Source organism: Orbicella franksi, chromosome 3, assembly GCF_964199315.1.
Source record: "Orbicella franksi chromosome 3, jaOrbFran1.1, whole genome shotgun sequence".
Taxonomy (NCBI): Eukaryota; Metazoa; Cnidaria; class Anthozoa; order Scleractinia; family Merulinidae; genus Orbicella; species Orbicella franksi.
In genome coordinates, this window is record NC_138147.1 from 30641101 (window position 1) to 30664413 (window position 23313).

The 23313-nt window shown below is 39.9% G+C and overlaps 3 protein-coding genes across 3 annotated transcripts; 2 read left to right on the top strand and 1 right to left on the bottom strand.

Annotated features, from left to right (window-relative positions):
* Positions 1–512: 512 nt before the first annotated feature.
* On the bottom strand, positions 513–6080 carry LOC145481948 (histamine H2 receptor-like). Its single transcript, XM_081460522.1, has 3 exons — positions 5008–6080; positions 2294–2495; positions 513–1516 (listed from the first exon to the last, which is right to left on the bottom strand). The coding sequence occupies exons 1-3, from the start codon at positions 5827–5829 to the stop codon at positions 1155–1157; spliced, it is 1386 nt and encodes a 461-aa protein (XP_081316648.1). The 5' UTR covers positions 5830–6080; the 3' UTR covers positions 513–1154.
* LOC145481953 (uncharacterized) lies at positions 3144–22089 on the top strand. The gene is made up of 7 exons (XM_081460528.1): positions 3144–3471; positions 12269–15161; positions 17003–17149; positions 18057–18116; positions 18852–18896; positions 19551–19715; positions 21746–22089. Exons 2-6 carry the CDS (start codon positions 15065–15067, stop codon positions 19712–19714), a joined length of 513 nt encoding a protein of 170 aa, XP_081316654.1. The 5' UTR covers positions 3144–3471; positions 12269–15064; the 3' UTR covers position 19715; positions 21746–22089.
* LOC145481952 (MKRN2 opposite strand protein-like) lies at positions 6233–11013 on the top strand. The gene is made up of 4 exons (XM_081460527.1): positions 6233–7183; positions 7709–7921; positions 8931–9200; positions 9900–11013. The coding sequence occupies exons 1-3, from the start codon at positions 6963–6965 to the stop codon at positions 9148–9150; spliced, it is 654 nt and encodes a 217-aa protein (XP_081316653.1). The 5' UTR covers positions 6233–6962; the 3' UTR covers positions 9151–9200; positions 9900–11013.
* Positions 22090–23313: the final 1224 nt, after the last annotated feature.

The window sequence follows — 23313 nt, forward strand, 5'->3', positions numbered from 1 at the left end:
TTGGTACTTGTCTTTTAAAAGGGAGTTTTAATTTTTAATAGTGCAGAAAAAAGTGCCCCTTACTAATACTTCGGGTTCTCCTTTGAACTCTGATAATAGAAAATCATAAAACTTAAACATTTTTAGGATATGGGCAATCGAGAAATTAATTTGGTGAACTTCGAATGCATAGTTGTTAAACTAATCTAACCGTGCATCGGTTTTTAATCTGACATATTACCCATCATGACGCAATTTAGAAAAGGATTAGCTAGGGTGCTTACCATTTACAGAAACCATCCGGTTGGAAATTTCAGGCAAAAACATTAAACAGTTGAATACCACGTTGCGGGAGAGGGAATCGCTATAAAGTATATCCACATCAGTTAGAGAGACTTAAAAGAGCAGAAAAATAGCATAACCACAAATCACAGCCCATATTTTCAGAAGCTTCCCAAACGGAATGGCGCGAACCATTTGATTTTCCAACTGGAATTTCCGGTTTTCCCATGTAAATGGTAAGTATCCCTAGTCTATCGGGGGTAACGTTCCAAAAAAAACGCCTGTACTGCAGGCTAGTGACAATTTTGCTGTTGTTTCGTGAAGCCTTCTTCATATCCCGACTTCACAACTTTAATGCAGTGTTTGGAAGTGCTCGTACTCGATCGGAAATCGCCTACAATCAATGACAAATTCAAACTTTATAACAAATTGAAATAGGAAAGTATTTCAACGGGCCCTCTCCCCCTTTACTGTGATTGTAGGTCTACTCGCACTGGGTCGAAACTAGGCTTTGCCAATACTGATATCGTACCCAGCTCTCTTTTCAACGAGAGGCAGGTGACCCAATAGACCATTTTACGGTTGTTTGCTCAGTGACCTGGCCTTTGAATAGCAGCGAGGCTGGCGGTGACCTTGTTTTGATAAAGACCACATTGCTTTTGTTGTGTAAATGAAGTTCTTATGCCAACCATTTGCATTTAAATGAGAAAAGTATAGAGGTCTGTATCAAAGCAAGGTCACCTCTAGCCTCACTTGCATTCATAGGCCAGGTAACTAAGCACACAACTGCAAAATCGCCTAATCAGCGGCTCTAGGCATGGCCCTGAGTCAAGCAGTAAACTGGGTACGAGATAAGCCCAAACCGCAGCAGAGCATACGCAATGGTATAAATTCTACAGGGCACTGTCAAAACTTTGATCCAGCGTTGTGTACTCGGAATCAGTCGTTTTATGTTCCTCGTCTTTGTTCTGCGCAGAAACCTGCAGAGAGCTGGTGTCTAGACTTTTGAAATTAGCATTGCCGTCCTCAATCAGAAAAATCTCGCTGTGTGTTCCATCCTCTTCATTTTCCACCACTCGCTTGTCGTTGACCTCAAATCTTACTCCAGCTGCTCTTGAAGAAGTGCTATTATTATCCATTCTCTGGACTCCGTCTTCTTCATTTGAAATATCAATACTTTTACGAGCTGCTGATTTGTACGAAGCTTGAGCCGCTGAATGTCTTGCCATCGTAGAGGCAGCTCGACGAGTAGCATCTGTTTAAGCGAAGTAAAAAGCGAACGAGAAGTTACGTTTTTTGAAAGAATGTAAATGGTGAGAGAGTTAATCCTCCATATAGGTCTTATTCCGAAGATTATTCCTCTCAAGTTATTTTAAGATCTCTCTCGGCTTCAGAATTTCCAGGAATCTAGAACGAAAACATTTACATAACGCGCATAGTAAAAATCTATGAGAAAACTGGAAGCCATATCTAAAAATAACCTGAGATGGATGAGAATGTGGCCTATATGGGAAATTAGCTCTTACCCTTCACACCCCAGCATTTTCTTAACCCTTCTATGTAGAAGAGCTTTGCATGAAAAACAAACAAACGGCAACAAAAACAACAAAATAATCCAAGAAACTCCCTTGTAGGTTATCATGCAAATATTTCAACGCTTTTACTACGCTCTGCAGGTTGGTTCTGAATTTTCGTCCGCGGATGAAACCCTAGTGTGTGGCCATTCAAATGAAAGCTAATGGGTTTAGATTTAGGGTTAGATGCACTTTTATTTGATGTTGTTTGTTTTTCGACTTAAATGCATGGTCAATGTATTGTCTTTGGCTTTGAGAGTGAAAGACTTATAGAGCGTTTTCACTCACGTTATTAGCAGCCGTGCAAATGTATTGGAACAAAAGAAAGTGTTCACAGAAGAAAAGAGTTCAACTCCCACGAGATTGGTTTGGTACACTGATATGGCCGCCGTTTCATCGGTTTGGAAGACCAACATGGCGGTCGTGATTACAAGTTCTAAGCAGGTTAACAACCTTACCAAAGAATGAACCATCGGGTTTTTGTGCCCCGCACAGAGACAAGATTTTCTTGAAGATGTACACATATCCTTGGCGGTATCTCAGGCTCATTTTTCCATACAAGATCGGGTTGATGAGGGCGTTTACAAGCGAGAAGAAACCAATGATAATGACCAGTGAATGGTTGATTTGTCCAGTCACCATACTATAAAGGTTAATTAACTGGAATAAAAAGATAGAAATGTTATCTGTCAGTAAGAACTAATAAGCAAGTCAGGATAAGGGTAGTCAAATCACATATCAGTAAAAATTTTGGTCGTTCCTCCGCTGTCGCTAAGGAGGTTGAGGTAATTGAGACACTGGATTTGTCAAATATCGAGACACTGTCACTTGTCTGTTTTCCGATCTAGACTCTCTTATTAAGTGTCATGTTTTGGACAGGGCTAGGTAGACAAAATTCTCTTTTGTCACCGTTATTGTCACTATTATTATGGATTGTCTTCCACGAGTCATCGTTGCCATGGTTATATATCGTCATATTTGGAAGTGTAAGCAACGACGGCAGCGACGTCGAGGACGACGCCTAGTCAAAAATCAGTTTATATTTTACCAGTGAAATTCGCAATTGTCTAGTTCTGTTCAGTACGCCAATGGCTCTAAAAACGTGCTCAGGCTAAATATGCAACGACAGCGTTCAACTCCTAATGGAAAATGAAAAATTAGCCATTGTCTTTCACATTCCTCAGAGTAGGCAGAACTTGGTCATTTCATATTCTTGTTTTGCAGAGGAGAGCAAAGAAATGTGCAAAGATTTATAACGCACGTGCACAGCCATTGTTTTGCTCATTAAACCTTTTGTTTGGTGACGTTCTCGCTGCCGTCGTCGTCGTGGTTTGCCTAAGGTCCCTTTTAAAAACTGTAGGTGGACCGGTATGGCAGGAGTTGTCATGACAATCTTTTATCCTTTCCATCATCATGTTTAGTTAAGCTTAAGTGTTTCGAGAGCCGCTCTGAGAGACAAATCAGTTGCGATACAGGTCTTTCCTTGAACAGCTGATCGATCGAAATCTGAGCACAGCCACTTCTCAGTCACACCGCACGCCATCCTCTGGGATACCAGGACGCTGAATCGAAAAGGAAATTCCTTGCAAGCACTAGGTCTGCACTGAATCAGTTTCGTCAATCTACGGTTGCCACGGTGAGAGAAAAATCCAGATAGAGTAATTATTAGAAAGTCAGTATTCTGACGCTATCAGTGCAACTACGTGATCACGAAGAGACGTGTTTAATTGCATAACAGACATTTGTTGCTTCAGTTTGAATGAGAACCCTTTCAATGAGGCAATCGGTAAACGCTTATTGGTTTTCAACTCAGTTCTTTCAAGACATATGCCACAATTTAAGCAAACATTTCACCTAAAATGATGTCGGAATATAGATTGAACCGTGTTAGCCAGTTAATTGTTATTAAACAGTAAAAAACATTGTTTGGAAAATATGCTCTGTCGCTGAGTTAACAATCTTTGGAGGAATCAGTTGTCGGTGTTTCTTAGTTACAAGAAGACTCTCGACTTTGCTCGCGTGTAGCTAATTGTTTATCAGATCTTTACCATAAGGTGAAAACGGAATTGAATTGTTAAGTAATAGTATATTACGCTGTTTGCAAGTTTTAAGCGCCAAAAAGTTCGGAAGAAAAGGGAGGCTCTTGAGCTGTGCATTTTCTGGTGATCAGTTTGGGTCAAATAGACCGAAAAAAAAGTCCAGAAGTGCAAATAAATTTAATATACTGCAAGAGATAGAGAGAGCTCAAGCTTGATAATCCTTGTATTGTCTTATGAAGTATACTGACAATGGCTGAGAGAAAGAAGGGTCTGGATAAACCTGCTTGAGGTAGTATTTAAAACAACGCTGTGTGTTTAAGAACATGGACTACCGAAATCAAGAGAATTCAAGATGGATGACTGAGCGGTGACGGGTTGTCCTGGGAAATGCAAATATTTGTTAGCGGATGGAAGTTAAAATATTTCATGCAGAATACTATGGATAAAGAGGTATATTATTATCTTGAATAATTGGATACCTGAAATGGTGTTGTGTCTGTTCAGTTTAAATTCCAAGATATAAATTTCAATTCTGCAAAATTGTGCTGTCTGTCGTGCATATCAATAGTAATCCCGAGAAATATCATTTCTTTCACTCGTCGGTTTACTAAGTGAAGTATATGCAAAGTTTTGAAAAATACATAAATTAGAGAAGATTAAACTGCAATTCAATCACAAGCATTGACTAAAAGGTGGTATAATTACAGGTATCGATTACTAATGTTTTAGTAATGCATTAAAAGTCATAATCCCCTCTATTGTTGATGAAATAGCGTAAAAACGATAAACAAGGAAATAAAACTGAACATATACAAGCAAATTCTTTCTAAATATTGTTCAGGTGAACTAATTTTCTATCGATGAAAAAGTAATCATCTCGAGAAAAGAAATGTCTATTTTGTGTGCATAGCTTTATTAAATGGCCTAACCGCTGAAATTAACACGAAAATATTCAATAATGTGCGAAAACAAAAGAGAAGGCTTTCAAAATGTCAGACTAGATTTTAGTCAAATGTTTTTGGATGTTTTCAACGCTTTTCAACATATTTTGGCGTCCCGGTTGTTTTACTTTTCCAAACGAAAACGCGCACTGCCACACGCAAAAAACTCGCACACACGCACGGTAGACTCACCAAATAAGGCAACCAACTGATGTAGTACAGCATCACCACGATCGCCATCATGGTTGACATCTGCTTCACTTGCCGTGTGCCAGCCGTTTCCCGCGCTTGCTGACTTTTCGCGCCAGTTTGTCTAGCGGCTGCCATCGTTGACTGGCGCTTCACAAACTTCCAGCTTGATAACTTGATTGCAATGAAGCAGACCAATACAATAATTAGCTGGAGGATACCAACACTTTCGATGATATAGCCATACGTCACTCCAAAATCAAACAATTGATAAAAGCAGAAGCCGTCCCGATAGCCTGGTTTTCCAACCCCAATAAAAGGCAATATCGACATGAAAATAGAAAACAGCCAAATCGCGACGACAGCTAGCCTCGCCCGCCCTGTTGTAACAATGATATGATGCTGTAGTGGGCGCGTCAACAGAATCGCTCGATCGCCTGATATCAGAGTTATTGTGCACACAGAGGCAATACGGAATGTGTAGGTCAATATAACAAACACGGCGCAGGACGCTCGAGTCCATAAATGCGGTCCGATAAAGTTATTCAATAAGTTTAACATCTGAAGTGGGATCGCCGCGTTTACGGCATCGGCCACCGAGAGCGAAAATAACAGCAAGTCGGCGATATTCCACGGCTTGTATAGACCGAGTGTTGTGATGATAAGAAAATGTCCACAGATCAGGAGTATAATCACGACCTCCACAACAAGTCCCAAACTGGGATTGACTTCAAATGGGGCAGCCGACGGAGTGCTCGTCGTTGCGTTCGACGAAAAATTAGACGCTGAAGTGAAAAGTGTTGATGCTGGCGACATCGCAACCATATTAAAAATCTCTCAGTCAGTGTGAGCTAGTCGAGTACCGAGTTCTTCAAGAGCTGTACAGTTTGTTTGGTGAAAGCCAATCGAAGACAATAACTCCCTATGGGGCCTCACATTTCCTAGTAGGACAGGAACCAAACGCGATGTCCCGTTTGGAAATGAGTAAGGACAGACCAAGATAATGTTATCAAGTAAATGATAAATCCCTTTACAATAAATGCCTATATTGTAACATGTTTGCTTTCCATGTTGCTCTTGACACCGCCGTTGTTTGCATTGTGAAACTGTCTCGTAAGAAATCATTAAATGCCGACAACAGATCTAATTTAAAAAGTTAATTAGTTTTAGGAAGTTAATTGAATCGACGCGGTTTAGTTTTCTGGACCAATGCTAAATAGATTTTCAACTGAAGCTTGGTTAGGATTCATATTTGAGAGACAAATCAGCGTTTACGGTAAAGGGGGTGAAAGAGAAAATTATTCTATTGAAAGCAAAAAGAAGTTTTTCGGCCGGTTCGGCATGGACTACACGCCAATGAAAATAGCCACTTCAGCGCTTGGCTTCCACTGAATCGCCGTCTTCAAAAACAACCTTATTAATAAGTAAAATGTCGGTTTTCTTTTTCGCTTTTAGCTTTATGTTGCCGAAGTGGACCAAAGGCAAACATTGGTCGCTTTCTGAGGCTTGGTAAAGTGAATCCATCACTCAAAAACATCCGATCTACCCTCTCACTTGTCTTGAAAGTCCATTGTTTATTTCCTGTATCTGAGATTTTAACTCATTTACGAAATCAGATACGCCCGGCGCCGTTTGAGAATTCTAAATTTTAAAAGTTATTCAAAACTCACCCTGCGAGCAGAGCCTCTTTTATCGCTTTTTTGAGCGGATAGGAGACGGAAAATAGCATATGTACCGTAAGAAAAGGCTCTGCTTGCAGGGTGTTCAAAACTTTGGTTATCAAGTTATGACACGGTACTCTTCGCTATCAGTCGACTCTCTTCGGGGTTCTTCGGAAAGTACTCGGGTTCCAAACCGAGAAGGCACTGGGGAGGAAATTTTTAAATAACATCGAGGCCAACATGGCGGATGAACATCTACACGTAGCAACTTGTGGCTAACTACAGTTTTATCGCATCATGAGTGGAGTTACGGAAGAGGCAGTCCTCTGCATGCAGCATTGTAGTAATCAAATGAATATTTTCTTCACAAAGTTTCCCGAGATGTGTCCTTTGTGTGGCCAGTCGCTGAAAAGCTGTTCTTTGATAATACCCCCATTTCGTATTCCAAGTCCATTTGTTGCACAGAATAATGTTTCTGGCGTGCTTTTGGTGAAGCCGACGAAGGGCTCGTTCTTGAGGTAGGGACTAGGACCTGTTATTACTTTAGAAAACAGAACCAGAACCTGCAGATTTTAACATTGGTAGAAGCTAAGAGAGTACGATCCAGATTGAAATGTACTATGGAAAAAAAATCTCCCCCCATCCCCCCCGCTTCCCAGACCCAGGACAGATAAGGGAATCTAAAAAATGATGGCAAATTACAAAGCCCCTGGGATTAAATCTCCCTTCCCTGAGAATTTTTATTCATAACCTAAGCTGTTAGTTTTAGTGGCAGTTCACCACTTGATGGCAAATCCAAAGCCCCTGTGGAAATAATGAGATCACATCCCCCTTCCCTGGGAATTTTTATTCAGAACCTAAGCTGTTTGTTTCAGTAGCCATTTACCACTTGTCTAACTTGTTCAGTATGTTGTTCATCTCATCCCAGAATTCCAGTTTGTCCAAGAGCCAAATTGAAGGTGGTATTGTTCTCAGAATGAAAATAATTTAAAAGAGTAGATACATTAAAAATTCTTGTTATTTATATAATAATCACCTTGCAGGGATTATAAAAGTGGAGATGATCTTCATGTAGGAATTGTGGCGACAAATGGAAAGGTTTATAATTTTGATGAAATAGGCCTCCATGCTGACAGCACTAACTGGGAGCAGTGTATTGCTGTGAGTGTGAATGTGGATGTTTGTGTTTCTAACTCAGAACATTGGGACTCTAAACTTCGACAGATGCTTTGCAGTGGGTTGTGGACTTACAAAGAGTAAGTTAGTACAGGATTTAACCATCATAAATTTGTGGTAGTTGTTCCATCTTGTAATAAATTATCACAACTTCGCTGTAAAGGAAGTCATGCAAAATGATATATTAACTTGGAAATGCCCAGAAACAAGATTTGTATATGTAGATGATCACACTGATGAAAATGATGATGACGACAGTGATCGCGATGGCGACAATAATGACGATGACAATGATGATGATGATGACGACGACGACGACGACGACGATGACGATGACAATGGCGATGGCAATGACGATGGTGATGATGATGATGATGATGAGAATGCAACTTTTGAGAAAAGATGAAATAGTGAAAAAACTCTTCAGTAGTAGTGGATACATAGCAGATGAATCCCTTTAGGAAGGCGTGGCTGATTTGTTAGAGGATAAAGCCTGAGGCTGAAAGGTTGTCCAGAAAATTGAACAGTTGGCAGCAAAGTAAATTCTCAAGGAGAAGCAATGGTTCAATAAAGGGCAACTGTTGGTCACTGTGAAATTTTGAAAGGACAGTCTTTCCTCTAAGGGCAATATCAGGATCCATCAAATTTAACAATAGACCAGAAATGTGTTTACTTAGTTTTGTTTATTTTTCTCTTCCCAATTAATAACTTTGCGCTTTATTGGGGCAAAAGAAAAAAAAAACAAAATAAAAAACAGCCTGTGGTGATACATGTAATTGTGGCAAATGCAAGTGATAACACTACAGACACAGCAAATGCAAAATTTATTGGATGACTAATTTACAGTTCTATTATATTAATCACTGGTCACAGACTGAGTTATAAAATGTTACAACAGGTTTGACATGGTAGCTTGACTTTGTTTTGTTCTAGTCTATGGTTTGTAAATTACCTGTATATACCTTATCCAGTGTTGTAGCACTCGATTTGCTTTGTCCAATCAGAGCTTGTGGAATTTACACTGTAAACAAAGTATTTTATTGTCATTGATCTTAGTTTTCAATTATTTTTCTATTTTCCCTACTCTAGATATGATGAACACAGCAACAACTGCTTTGATTTTGCTTTGAGCTTCCTTAATCATTTTTTACCCACAAATAAAAAGCCTCTTCAAAAGCGAGACTTTTGCAGGGATTTTATTGTGCCATTGACAACAAAGGCTGCCCAATACATTGATTTATATAGAAGAATACAACAGGGTGGTGGAGTGGTTGTTGAAAGAAGTCGATGGAGATCATATTCTGCATAAATGTGTTTTGAAAGGAGGTGACTGAAAAGTGGAATTTCAGTTCATGACAGGTAAGTTCTTTATGCAAACAGTGAGACTTTGAATGCACTTAATGAATTATTATGGAAGAGTTGTTTAACTTAAAGATGATAATCTATTTTAAATGCATTTCCATGTGGAAATTTAAATTGGCTGTATATAATTGCTATTGAACAGAAAAGAAAACAGCTAACTTTAACACCACTCAGATGCATTGACACATTCAGTATTAATAGTGCTCAGTCAATCTGGAGGTGTGATGCCTTGGCTCATGTAGCTGCCCTTTTCCTTTTTTATGTTTTTGGCAGATCCGATCCCTTTGACAAAATTTACCTATTTGCCAGAAACATCATAAAATGCACAAAATTGAGCTGATGATAAAATCAGAGAGTATGTATACGACTTTCTGTAGAAACTCTGAGATTCACAAATTGAGCACCAGTGTGTGCTGCTAGGCTCGGTATATTTTTGTTGTAAGCAGTTTTAATTGGTCTTTTGATTATTGTATTTTATTCCCGGAAGGGGGGGCGGGGGGGGGGGGGTACTCCCAGAAAAGTTATGGGGGTGTGCAGCTCATTTCCCAGAATCCTGTTTATGACCAAAATCTGCAATTCTTGCTACCCTATTTGTGACCTGACCAAAAATGGGCTATTTTATTGTCTAGCAAATAAGGATTTTAAGACTCATATCCTGTATTGTTTTTTTTTTTTTCATTTTTTTATTATTTGTAGGAGACAGTCATTTGTGTTGGGAACAAAATAACATGTCAACGTCAAAACTGAAGAAAGATGAGGGATGGCCACCCAAATGGTAGATCAGAGAAAGATGACATCTGCATGGGATCATCTGTCTGCTAGTTTTGATTCCCCTAAGATACAAAATATTGGATGAGGAAATGCTCTCAATGTGAGACGATGTCATTCTTTGGCAAAATATTTAAAGGACTTGGTAAATTAAGAAGTCTGTAAGTTAAAACCAAAGAAATATTTAAATTAATGGCATCAAAGCCTTGCCAAATATGACTTTAAATACAACATACATGTGCCGTGTAATTCTGATTTTTCCAACCATCTAGGGGAACGGAAATTGGTTGGAGAAATTGGGGATTCACAAAATCAAGTGTAAACTTCTCCTAACTTTTTTGCTTATGGAGCAAATATAATCAAGTGTTGTGAAAAATTGAGGGTTCAAAAAACCAGTACCCCTCTCCGACTGTAAATTAAATAGAGATTTCAAAGAGTACAGTGATCAGTGGTTAAATAATGTCCCTGTACAGAACTCTCGAGTTGATATTTCAAAAAGAGTGAGTGTACTAGTGTCTGTAGGGGTTCAGATATTGAACAAAGGACCTTTTCAGCGATATGGCATCCATTTTGAATTCTATTGTTTCAAACAGCTATTATGGGATGCTCAGTGGGAAAGACATTCTAATTTGCCCCCTAAGCATCCCATAATAGCTATTAGAAACATAGGCATGCAAGGCGTGCACAATGCGTCCCCTCATTAATTTCTCATACAGGCGAAAGTAACTCAAACATTGATTATTCAGGTGAACCTGTTGTCAGCGTCTCCTCCCACTCCATCTTTCAACGATGCGTTGGAAACATGACTAGTTTAATCAATTCTAACAGTCACAAAATACCATGCAAATGACTGAGGCAAAGCCACTTGTATTTATTTCCACTGTTTTCACTGACGTTTTAGCTGCAACATTTTATGACAACAACAACAACAACAACAACAACAACAACAACTTTGTTTATACTCAACATAGAAATTGGAAATTAGATGAACAAAAATCAGTTAAAATACAAAGAGTACATGGCTGCCCGAAATAACCTTAATGGGCTAATAAGACTGGGCAGCCATCCTTAGTGATTTATAGTGATTATTAATTTGGTTCAAATAAGAAGAGAAAATAACAAAAAGATAAAATGAGAATGACTCTGTCAACGAGACTGCGCATGGCCGGGGATATGCGTTTCAGCAATTCTTTTGTTTGTTCAAAGGCACAACTTCTTGGCTCAGCAATTAAAAATCAAACTTGTGGCAAATGAAGGCGGAGAAATAAAAAAGCGAAGCCTTTCAAGCACAAGTGTCAAGGAGTTTGGCTACTACCCCTCCCCCCTCCCCACTGGATGGGATAGTAGTCCATTGCAGGGGTACCCCCAGCATTCTATAAGGTTGCCCCTATAATTAAGCCTGCATCAGGCCAATGGCCCCTACAAACGGAACTCATTCAGTGGCACGAAGCGACAAGGAGTATTTCTACTCTCCTCCGATTTCTCGAATTTTCAAACCGATTTTCGTTTAATTCCCTTGGGGGTTCAAAAAATCGGGATTCCACCGTGGTTTTATTTCCACCATCGATTGAAAATTTGTTCGTTTCAACCCCCTATATTTTGCAAGGTGTTATATATAGAACTTATATAACCGCTAGGGAGGTCATATTTTTAATATCAACAGCGGATTTGCCCGAGAGGGATTCGTTAGAGGGAACATAAGAGTTCATGTCTTATTGAAAAGTGCGAGCATATATTCACGAGGATTTAAGGTCGGCCCCACAGTACGCCGGAGGAATTTGAAAACGGAGGTTTCACTGTGAAAACGCACCAAATGTTTTGCGTCCACACTACGCCGCAGAAATCTGAAAACGTAACAATCACTGGTCGTTTTGGATTTGTGTTTGAGAAAAACTCGGTCAGGGAAATCGTAGACCGACAGAAAATTACTTTCAACGGCCATTAGGTTATCGCACACACAGAAAAAGGACGATTTCTTTAAAACAAATTTATGTACAATGGGTCACTTTACTAAACTAAAGTTAAATGTAACCCCGGAAATTAAGATTGATTGCAATATACAGGATTGGTGCAATATTCCTGACGTTACTGATCGCACTGTTCGGTAATCGACCTTCATCGAAGCCGATCGAACGTATAATCGAACGATTGGATTCGATCAGTTCACCTTTTTTTGTTATTTTTCCCGTGGTTTCGACTTTCCCTTGTCCCCACTAACTGCCCATGGTCTCCAAGGATGGTGTCTGTACCGTGTTACATCGCTTATCACGTAATCTTATTGTACTTTACTTTCTTAGGCCCAGTTCCGACGTCGGTCACCCCAAAACGCAGACCATGCAGACCGCAGACCGTGCAGACCGTGCAGACTGTGCAGACTGAGTACTTTATTTTTCTTATTCTTGTTTTTGCATCTACTTTTGACTCGCATATTTTTTGGTTCTGTTCAATTATATACCGGAGTGTTTGTTATCCACAGGCCGCGCAAACTCGGTGGTATGTGACTGTTGATGTGTTATAGATTTTGCAAGGGAAACTCGCTTTAGTCCTAGATATACTTAAGTAAAGCTATTTTAAAATGTAGAAATAAACTTCACTTGTATTATAATGATACACGTAACATGTGCATTTTCTACTCCTGGTGTGCAAATGTAATTCCAAATGGATCAGGGGGTGTGACTGCGATCACGCCAAAAAAGCCTAGCGCATGGAAAGATCACAGAAAACCGAATAGCATTTGAAATTCTCAGCGCAATGATGAGATGATGCGATGGTTAATTTATCTGTCCTTATGGCATGTAATGAACAGTTCTACGTCAATGGCGTGATCTATGAATATGAACACGAATAGCCCGTGATTTACGAAGAATGCCTGACTTTGAACAATGCGTGATAATTTTTTCCTATGTTTTCCTGTATATGACAGCTCATGAATTGTTCGTTTTCCTTTATTTGACAGCTCATGAATAGTTCGTTTTAGGACTAGAATTTTAGGTTTCGATTTCAGTTGCGATCAGCGTCAGTATTGCGAACATTCAATTGTATTCAAGCTTCATCGTATTAGTTCTTTCAAGCCACAGAGATCTACTCTTCAGAATCTACTAATCAACTGCAATAAAGATTAAAGAAATCTCTGGTGATTTGACACGTTTGTTGCCTTCTGCACCATGGCAGTTGTGTTTTTATGGCGATTTAGATTACGAGTGGTCCCTCTTTCGCTTTGTCCATCGTCCGTGACGCATAAGAAAACCGGCTCGAGGGAAAAATTTCAAGCGAGCATTTTTTCCTCGAGGTTTCCTTACGGTCAACTAAGCGAAAGAGGGAATACTCCTAGTCAAATGGCGATTCTGTACTTTGTGAAGCAAAAGCGATTTGTGGGACAAGGTCGCTTAGAGTCACCGTCCTTGCTTTGTTTTATGAATCAGTTAAGAGGAGAACGGAGACTAAGAAAATTGAAAAAAAAAAAAACACAACAACAACAACAACAACAACACAACGAGAACAAAGTGGACAAAACAAATGAAACCACAAACCCGTCAAAAATTGACGCAATTTGCGCCTAGAATGTATTTAAGTTTATTTTTATGCTTGATTTTAGTATATTTAGGACCAGTAAAGGGAATTTCCCATAGAAAGTCTATTGAACGCATGAATCAACAGTCAGATGTTGAGTTTGTGCCGCTTGTGGATAAATAACAAACATTAGGACATATTGAACACTATTTTGTCACTAGAAGCGAAAAAAGTGAGTCAAGTGTTAGAAAAAAGTACTCAGTCTGCACAGTCTGCACGGTCTGCATGGTCTGCACGGTCTGCAGTCTGCATGGTCCGTACGGTCTGCATGATCTGCACGGTCTGCAGTCTGCAGTCTGCATGGTCATCGTTTTGGGGTGACCGAAAAAGCGAAGGGTATACCATAAATCTTCGAATTAGCGCCCGGGGCGCGGAGCGCTCATTTCAAATTTAGGAGAAGACGGCGGGGGGCGCTTATTTGAGGGGGGCGCTTGATCAAGGAGTGAGGGCGCTTATTTAATCGTCAACTGCGCGTAAAGAACAATATAAAGCTGTTTATCGACATAAAAAGCTGATCCTAAAGTTTCAATCGCGGCATCGTTATTAGTACCTGTAATTTTTTTTGCAAACTTGACGTGTTCACAAACTGAAACAATGTACAAATCTAATACTACACGACGTATGAGTTATTGACCAAGTGTGAGGTCAAGATGGCTGGATATTGAGCAAGTTCTTTTTTGGCGTGTTTATGGACCGAGAGGGAGTCGAGGTCCATAAACTCGCAATGAAAGAACGAGGCCAATATCAAGCCATCTTGACCGAACAAGCTTGGTCAATAAAGGATTTATTACATGGCTTTCGGGGAAATTTTTTGCGGGACACCGCGGGTAGTCCCGGGCGGGCAAGACAGCTCCATCTTACCCGCTCGGGTAGCCAATCACAGCGCAGGATTTGATTCGTCTTGCCCGCTCACGGAGTTAGCAATATAATAAAGGAGCATATCACATATATGCTCCTGCCCCGTCACATGACCGCCGGCTTGGGGGTTATGTTCTGGACGTTTGGGTCGGCCTGATAGATACTCTTTGGAGTCAGACGATTTGATTTGGCTCTCCATGTCAGTGTATTTATATATCTGATTACTCCCTTGCCTGTTGCTCTTTTTTTTCCCGATATTCCTGATATGCCTCTCCTGACGCCAATAATTTTTATGGCAAAAGTTTCAAATCTCCTTTTCGCGGGAGACTGGAAAAGAGTTCGATTTTCACAGCGAGAGAGTGGAATTGTTAAACAAGCCAAAATGGCCGCGAAAATGGCCACTCACTGCGGGTATACAGAAAAGCTTCATTTGTACGCTCCCTGTACGGCTTCTGTGGTTTTTACGATCTCGTCGTATAGATGTCGAAGAGAATTGAGAACACAAGAGAACGCTGCGCTGAGTTCGGTAAACGGACTTACGCGCTGTTTGCTCTCGCGTACACGCTTGCAGTCGCAATGGCAAATTTTCAAATGTCTGACTGTCATCAGCAGATTGCGTTTCGGGCTAAATGTTCAAACGGTGGTAACAAGTTTCTGCTTGCACAATGAGAATGAGGATTTTCTTTCGTGAAGGGATTTTTCTATCCTTAGCCTTCGCCCTGATGTTCTCCAGCGCGTTTTCTCAGGCCCAGGATTCTGGTGGTAGGTGCTTTAACTTTAGTTCACTTTCAGTTCATCCCCCACAAGCACGGGCTTATTTCACGACATTTGCGTCTGCCAGGGATTGTATGGTCTAATAGTAGTCTCAGCATGAGATCACGAGGCTAGATTTGTTTCCTTGAGTCTCACCCAGGGTTCTCTCATTTCTGCTACAAGCAATTGTTCAGTTTCATTTATATAGTTCCCTAACAGACGTTGACTACATGTTTCTTTCAATGAATTTATAGGGGTTATGTTCTGGATGTTTTGATCGGCCAGATCGGGACTTTTTGGAGTCAGACTATTTGGCTCTCCATGTCGATGTATTTACAGGGCTCAACACTAACTTTTCAACTTATCAGCCTAATGGCTAGTGACAACTTAGATGTCACTAGCCAAAAACTTTTTTCTCTGGCCAAGCATTGATGTTGGCTAGGTCCAATAACAGCAGAATTACTACCAAGACTTGAAAGTACAACCCATGTGACTCACTGTAATACATGATGTTTCCTTACATCAAATCTCTCAGGCCAACAGATCCCAAAGAAAGAAAAATCCAGTGAATTTCCGGAAAAGACTTTTAGGACTCTGTTTTTCTTTTAGACTTGCTTAGAAAAACATTGAGACCCCAAGACATTATTGTAAAAACTGTCGAGAAATGTTTCAAAAGCAAAACAACTCTCCGAACAAGACTGCAAACTGTCTTTGCCTGCTACATGTAAAAGTTGCTGATTTAAAATAATGTTGAAGGAAATAAATCTTTCTCACCTAATTATTTCTGTAGTGCTAAGTTTTGTCAGTATGCATATGATGACAAATCACCCATGTGTCGTTAGCCTAAATGAAAGGTTATCCCTTTACAGTTCTGCACGATTTTGTGCATGATTTTATCAGGAAGCTCATGTCTCATTCTAGTGACCTTGTTTCCAAGAAAAGTATTTGTGTTTGTCTTCCTTGAGGAAGACAGAAACTAGTTTGGCCAATTTCATTTTGTGACTAGCCAAAGTGGCTAGTGGAAATCGGAAACCTACTAGCCAAAACTAAACTTCTACTAGTCTGTGGCTAGTTGGCTACAGTTAGTGTGGAGCCCTGATTTATATACCTAAGGATCCCCTTGCCTGTTGCTCTTTTTTCTGATATTCCTGACGTGATTCTCCTGACGTTATTAATTTTTGTGGAAAATTATGAAATCTCCTGGCTTATTCATTCAACTGTTTTTCCCTTTTGGTGGGGGACAGGAAACAAGTTCAATACTGACCGCGAGAGAGTGGAATTATTAAACAAGTCAAAATGGTCATGAAAATGGCCACTGTGAATATACAGAAAAGCTTCATTTGTGCACTCCCTGTACGGCTTCTGTGGTGTTTAAGATTTTGTCATATAGATGTCGAAGAGAATTGCGAATACAGAAGAGTGACGCACTGAGTGCAGTAAATGGGATTACATGCTACTAGGTCGCAGTTGCAAATTTTTAAATGTCTGACTGTCATCAGCAGGCTAAATGTAGAAACGGCAGTGACAAGTTTCTGCTTGCACAATGAAAATGAGGATTTTCTTTCGTGATGGGATTTTTCTACCCTTTGTCTTGCCCTGGTGTTCTCCAGCACATATTCTCAGGGCCCTGATCATGGTGATAGGTGGTTTTACCCAATATCTGAGTGTATAATACTATTTTAGGAAAAGAAAATTAGTTCTTTTATGGCAGAACTGACTAGTTTGTTTTAAATCATTCACTCTAAAGGGATAAAAAAAAAGCAGTAAAAGACAGATATTAGTTGAAAATAATTATTAAACAGCACCTGTTCCTCTATTGATGGTTGCATTTATCATTATTATTCACGCAGAGATCTGTACTGGTGCTCTTGAACCGGTTGGAAAAATTGCATGTGATGTAAATGCCCTGTGCTACGAAGATGATGGTGCCTTTACGTGTGTATGTAAAGATACCTATATTGGTGATGGCTGGGCTGCTGGATCAGGCTGTATTGAAGGTTAATAATAAGATTCCCGTAAAATTAATAATGATAATATTAGGACAGCTGTAATTATGTTGAAAGATTAAAAAAAAAAGTCCAGTTGAAAGCCGGCGAGAAGGAGGGTTATGATTTAAGGTTATGTAGCTTATTACATTTCTTACATGTATAGGTTTAGTGACATCCAGAGGTGAAAGCAAAATAATGCAAAAACAAAAAGAACAAAAAACAACAACAACAAAACTTTAATTTATTCCTTTTTCATTAATTTACAGCCATGAATTTTAGGTTAAAACATACATGTATGTAACAGTGGGGCGCAAGGCTAAATGTTCTAAATAATAACCCTTTGGAACCACCTCGATGCAGCCTGCCTAAACCATGAGTTTGAGTAGGTCCAATTTCTTGAATATACTAAGGAAACAGTTAACTTGGTCCTCACATTTTTGAGTTATGAATGAAGTTCTTTGAGTGTGTGGTGAATGTGGTGAAAAACAATAAAACACTCTTTTTCTATGTTTTATACTCTGATAAAACATGGGTTTTTGACCAATCAGAGCACGCACGGTGTCCTACCTATATTATAACTAAAAATAAGGCATGGATAATAAACAGAAAATAAACTACCGTGGAGTTTGAGACCTGCAAAAAGCATGTTGTTTTTTTGGTTTTATTTTTTTTCTTTTATGTCTATGCCTTTCTCTCATGCTCTTATAAATTCTTGCATGCTTCTGTAAACTTTTGTCACTCAACGAGCACCTACAGTAAGGGAAGCAACTACCTCTAAATCGTAATGCTACAGTAGTGTGTGGTTTATGGTGATAGGATGTGTTGGCTTTGTTTTGTTTTGTTTTTTTTTTTGGTTTCTTAATTGCTTGCCTGTTTGTTTGTTTGTTTGTTTTTCTTTTGTTTGTTTTGATATTAGGACTCAGTCAGGACATGCCGGATAGTGGAAAAGAGGAAAGTCGTCACATGATTGAATCAAGTTTGTTCTTTTGCGTGTTTTTGATAATTATATTAACACCAAAAATATAGCTCCTTGTAAAACTAGCTGTGACCACAGTCACATGTAGTAACGTTCATAACAATGTACAGTGCGAAAATATCAGCATGCTGATTGGCTGAGAGCATGTCAATTAATCCTTAACAGTGTAGAAATTGAGTGTAGAAAGTTGAAATTAAATTGGACGTAACTATATTATTAACAAGTAATCACATTATTTTTCTCATGCAATTTGGAACAAATAACCACTTGTACACCGTTATTGTTACAGTAACAGCAATAGCAACAGTAAATAGTGGTATTATAGTACTAACAATTTACTTAAAGCAGTGGTTTCCCATTCTTCCAAGCCAGGGCCTCCTGGTAAAAGTGTTTTGCAAAAAAGCACAAATTAAAATACAAAAAATACTGAAAATGTGAGAAAATATAATAAAATATAATATTAACCACTGCCTTTTGGACAATTTAAACATGGGTAAAACAAAGTTAGTTTGGCAATTTGGTGGCATAATTTTTTTTTTTTTTTTTTTTTTTTTTTGCAAAACAAGTCATTGTCACCGAGGGAACATAACCATAGCTGTGGTGTTACCAGTAAGTGGTGAACTGTTTGTTCTTCATTTTGGTGACACTGCTTTGTTCAATATTTTGCACTGCGGAAAGTTATTACTAGTTACATGTCAATAATGTGCTTATAATGCGTTACCTAATTTCTTCTAGGACAAGTGCCTGTGGGCATGTGGACTACTGGCAGAAGTCGTATTGGTAAGTGAAAGGTCAAAATTTTTCCTCCACTTCCCCCATTAGAGAGCCTAACTGGTCAAATGCTCTAAAATCTTGGTTTTGTACATTTTCAGTGATTTTCTGGTGGTGATGGCAGTTTTCTCCCCTTCATTACCAAACAGATACTTGTTCATCTCCATCTCTTGGCCAGTTTCTTTTTAATAAAATAAAAATTTTTAGCGACTTTTTAAAACATAAACAAGTGAATATTAAAGTCAATAGCCAACATTTCAGCCTCATCATTTCAAAGATATATGCCTCCCTCTGGTAGTTTTGCAGGAGATGCAGGCCTACAGTGTATAATTCACAGGGCAAGGGATGTGGCCCTGTTGCATTCCCAGATCTCTTGTGGGTGAAGCTGAAGACAAGATCGAGATTAGCCCTAGCCAGGATTATTGTGTTAAGTTGCATGGAGATTTCTACCTGTAGGTCTGTCTACATGTACATGTATGTAGGTTAATTTTAGAGGTGCCTGCAGATAAAGCTAGATTGGGCCCAAAATCGTTAGTCTAGAGCAAAAAAGCTGTAAACTTGGATATATCTGTACACTACATCTTTAGCAACCAGTTGAGCTTACAATACTATAATATAGGTATTGGTTTCTCATTGATTTAATATGGAACGTTGATCTTTCAGAACCATGCAAAGGATTCTGGTTCTGGATGTTCAGGATGGTTTGTGTACGGAATTCTGTCTGCATGCAGGGATTCAGACACAGCACATGGATCAAGTGCATTTGCCAAACAGGGCGCGGGAATGGTTTTTCTCCTCGTTTCGCGGGAGGCACGGGGTGTCGTTAATGTAAGTCTATTTAAACACAAATTTCATAAGTTGTAATACAATCTGAAGGAGAGTGTCTTTTATTTAACAAAGAAAGAAGCATAAGCCGTGTGTTACACTGCGATAAAACACGACGGGCATTTGAGAACACGAGGAAAATGTAGAAAGCATGAGCTGCAGGCGAGTGTTTTCTACACTTCTCGAGTGTTTTCTACATTTCTCGAGTGTTCTCAAATATCCCGAGTGTTTTATCACAGTGAAATACATGGCTCCAGCTTCTTCATTTGCTTTATGATATAGAGGTAATGTGGCGAAAAACAATAAAACACTCTTTTTCTATGTTTTATACTCTGATAAAACATGGGTTTTTGACCAATCAGAGCACGCACGGTGTCCTACCTATATTATAACTAAAAATAAGGCATGGATAATAAACAGAAAATAAACTACCGTGGAACCCCACCTTACGGTCACCTTGTTATCACCGCCAGTTTTTTGTCGCAGTTGAACGCCCATAATGCGGCCACCCCGTTAATACAGCCAATGGCCTCTCAAACCAGTTATTTTCATCTTTCCATTATCAATATCATACATGTATGTACTGATTGTAATTGTGATATACATGTATCTATGAAGACGTCACTCAATTAGGCCAGTCATGGAGTTTGACCTTATCCCGTTAATAAGGCCAAATTGTCATGGCCCGTTGGTGGCCGTATTAACGGGGTTCCACTGTAATGGCTGAGATGTGGAGTGAGAAATTGGAACAACTGTTAGTGATCACTTCCTGACTGACTCTGTCCTGACCCTGTTTAATACTGCATAGGGCGTGTTTAAAGCGCGAAATGAGGAAATTGCACTTTAAAGAATGTGGGATACAGTTTATCCGTACAATCGTCGAGAGCTAACCACCTTTATAACCGGAGCGCTATTCAGGCTAATGGGAACGTTATTCAGCTAGGCTAACCAGAACGCTACTTAGGCTAACCGGAGCGCTGTATAGGCTTACCAGAGCGCTATTTAGGCGAACCAGAGCGCTATTTAGGCGAACCGGAACGCTATTTAGGTTGACCAGAGTGCTATTTAGACTGACCAGGGCGCTATTTAGACTAACCAGAGCGCTATTTAAGCTGATCGTCCACAGTGACAAGCCGTTATTTCCTCATTTCGTGTTTTAAATACGCCCTGCTGGAGATGCCTAATTCTGGCCGTTAAGGGGAAAACAATTGACGCTAAACTATCAAACACGTCATTGGAACATACAAACTAACATTCTCTTTGACCTGAGATGAACGAGAAAAATATAGTGCATGTCAAGCTCTTCAGTTGCGGGTCGATTATAGCTACCGAGTCGACTGGCCCCTAGCCGGCTAGCCCCCAACCAGAATTGGATTAGCCCCCATATTCACGCTTAAAGAACGAGAAATAGACAGCGTTTTGGACCTCTAGTTGGAGGCTAATCACTTTGTGGGGGAGTTTTGAGGCCTTTCTACCGCGTTTTGTTTATTGGAACTATTTCCCCCCCCCCCCCTCCCCCACCCCCCAACAGACGAGGAAAGTGAATGTTGCTATTAAAAATTGCCACTGTTAGGAATTAGGTGAAATTCATGGCAACAACTTTTGGGGTGGACACACAATGCAATTTAGCCATTGCATGCCATGCACTACCGACACACTATCGACTGTCGGCCGACTGTCGACCGACGCGTTGACCGACCCCTGGAGCCCGTTTCTCGAAGGTCCGAATAGTTTTCGCACCCGAAAAGCCGTAGCAAAATCTCAAACCTTTTGACTACAGAGCTGTTTTATTCATAAATTCTTAATATGAACAGAGCTTCTCTTCTTACAAGAAGTTTCAGGCGTATACACCTCTCTGTCTTTAAATAACGATTAATTAAAAATGGTTTTTCGGGCCCGAAAAGATTCCGGGGCTTTCCAGAAACAGGCCCCTGGGCCGAAGCGTTAATGAGATCGGATTCTTTACCTTTACCCATTTGTCTGGGCCTTTATAAGTACAACATAGAATTAATTGGGTTCTTTTCTTCTTCTAGGTTTCCTTTCTTTTACCTGGACTGCCATTTGACGTTTTTACTTTGTAAACTGATTTGGGACTGAAATAAAGAAAAAAGAAACTGAAGTCTGGTAGCGAATCTCTCTGCCATTCATTTCATTTGGATTATATTCCTTTCTATTTGAATCTTTTTATAGGAATATTGACGCTGAAATTGGCGAACTCTTAGGAATATTTCAATATAACCAAGGGTGAGATTCTGTGGAGAATACCTTTTTAGGTGTTGATGGAAAATAGAGCAACTGCAGAATACCCTGCTACTATCGTTATCGATTTTACTTGCGCGCATACTTTTAAAGAACGAGAAATAGTTTTGCGTAGTTTTACGAAGGCAGGCGCGCTGAGGACAAAAGCTCAAGTAATCTGCGCGCGCTCAAAGGAAAACGTCAGTGTTTTTCGGTATTTTATGATGTCAACATGAGTACAAAAAGTAAAACGGACAATGAATAATTTCGTGCTTCCTTCGGTGAAATTTTGTAAAATTTGGCCGACAGTTAATAAAGAATTTACTTTAGTTGGAGCTTGTTTTTCAGGGAAATCTATCTCATCAGTTTCTTCTTAGCAGTAAAAGACTGGCAGTACAAACCCTGTAACCCAGTACAAAACTGCCATTACAGACCCTACTTTTAAAAGGCAAGATTTTAACAGAGATGATAGTAAATTGCTTGTTACATTTCATAAGTAAGTTTGATGATTTGAGAGGACTGGGTGTACAACGATGCAAAAACAGCATTCAAAACGTAACACTAGCGCGGGCAACGTGATAAATGTATGCTCGGAGGGTGGGTACGGCTACACGTACGCTACAAATGATTACCCTATGGAGCCACCTTAAGAAAATAAAGGACAGTAACATCACTTATATGGCTAGCTCCGTGAGCGGGCAAGATGAATCAAATCCTGCGCTGTGATTGGTTACCCGAGCGGGCAAGATGGAGCTATCTTGTCCGCTCGGGACTACCCGCCGTGTCCCGCAAGAAAAATTTCCCTGAAAACCATATAATAAATCCTTTATTGACCAAGTTTGTTCGGGCAAGATGGCTGGATATTGGCCTCGTTCTTTTTTTGCGTGTTTATGGACCTCGACTCCGTCTCGTCCATAAACACGCAAAAAAAGAACTTAAGCCAATATGCAGCCATCTTGACCTCACACTTGGTCAATAACCCATATTTATTATATGGCTAGCTCCGCGAGCGGGCAAGATGAATCAAATCCTGCACTGTGATTGGCTACCCGAGCGGGCAAGATGGAGCTATCTTGCCCGCTCGGGACTACCCGCCGTGTCCCGCAAGAAAAATTTCCCCGAAAGCCATATAATAAATCCTTTATTGACCAAGCTTGTTTGGTCAAGATGGCTGGATATTGGCCTCGTTCTTTTTTTGCGGGTTTATGGACCTCGACTCCGTCTCGGTCCATAAACTCGCAAAAAAAGGACTTGGCCAATATCCAGCCATCTTGACCTCACACTTGGTCAATAACCCATATATGATACGCGATGTAACACGATACAGACACCAATCTCGGAGACCATGGGCAGTTAATGGGGA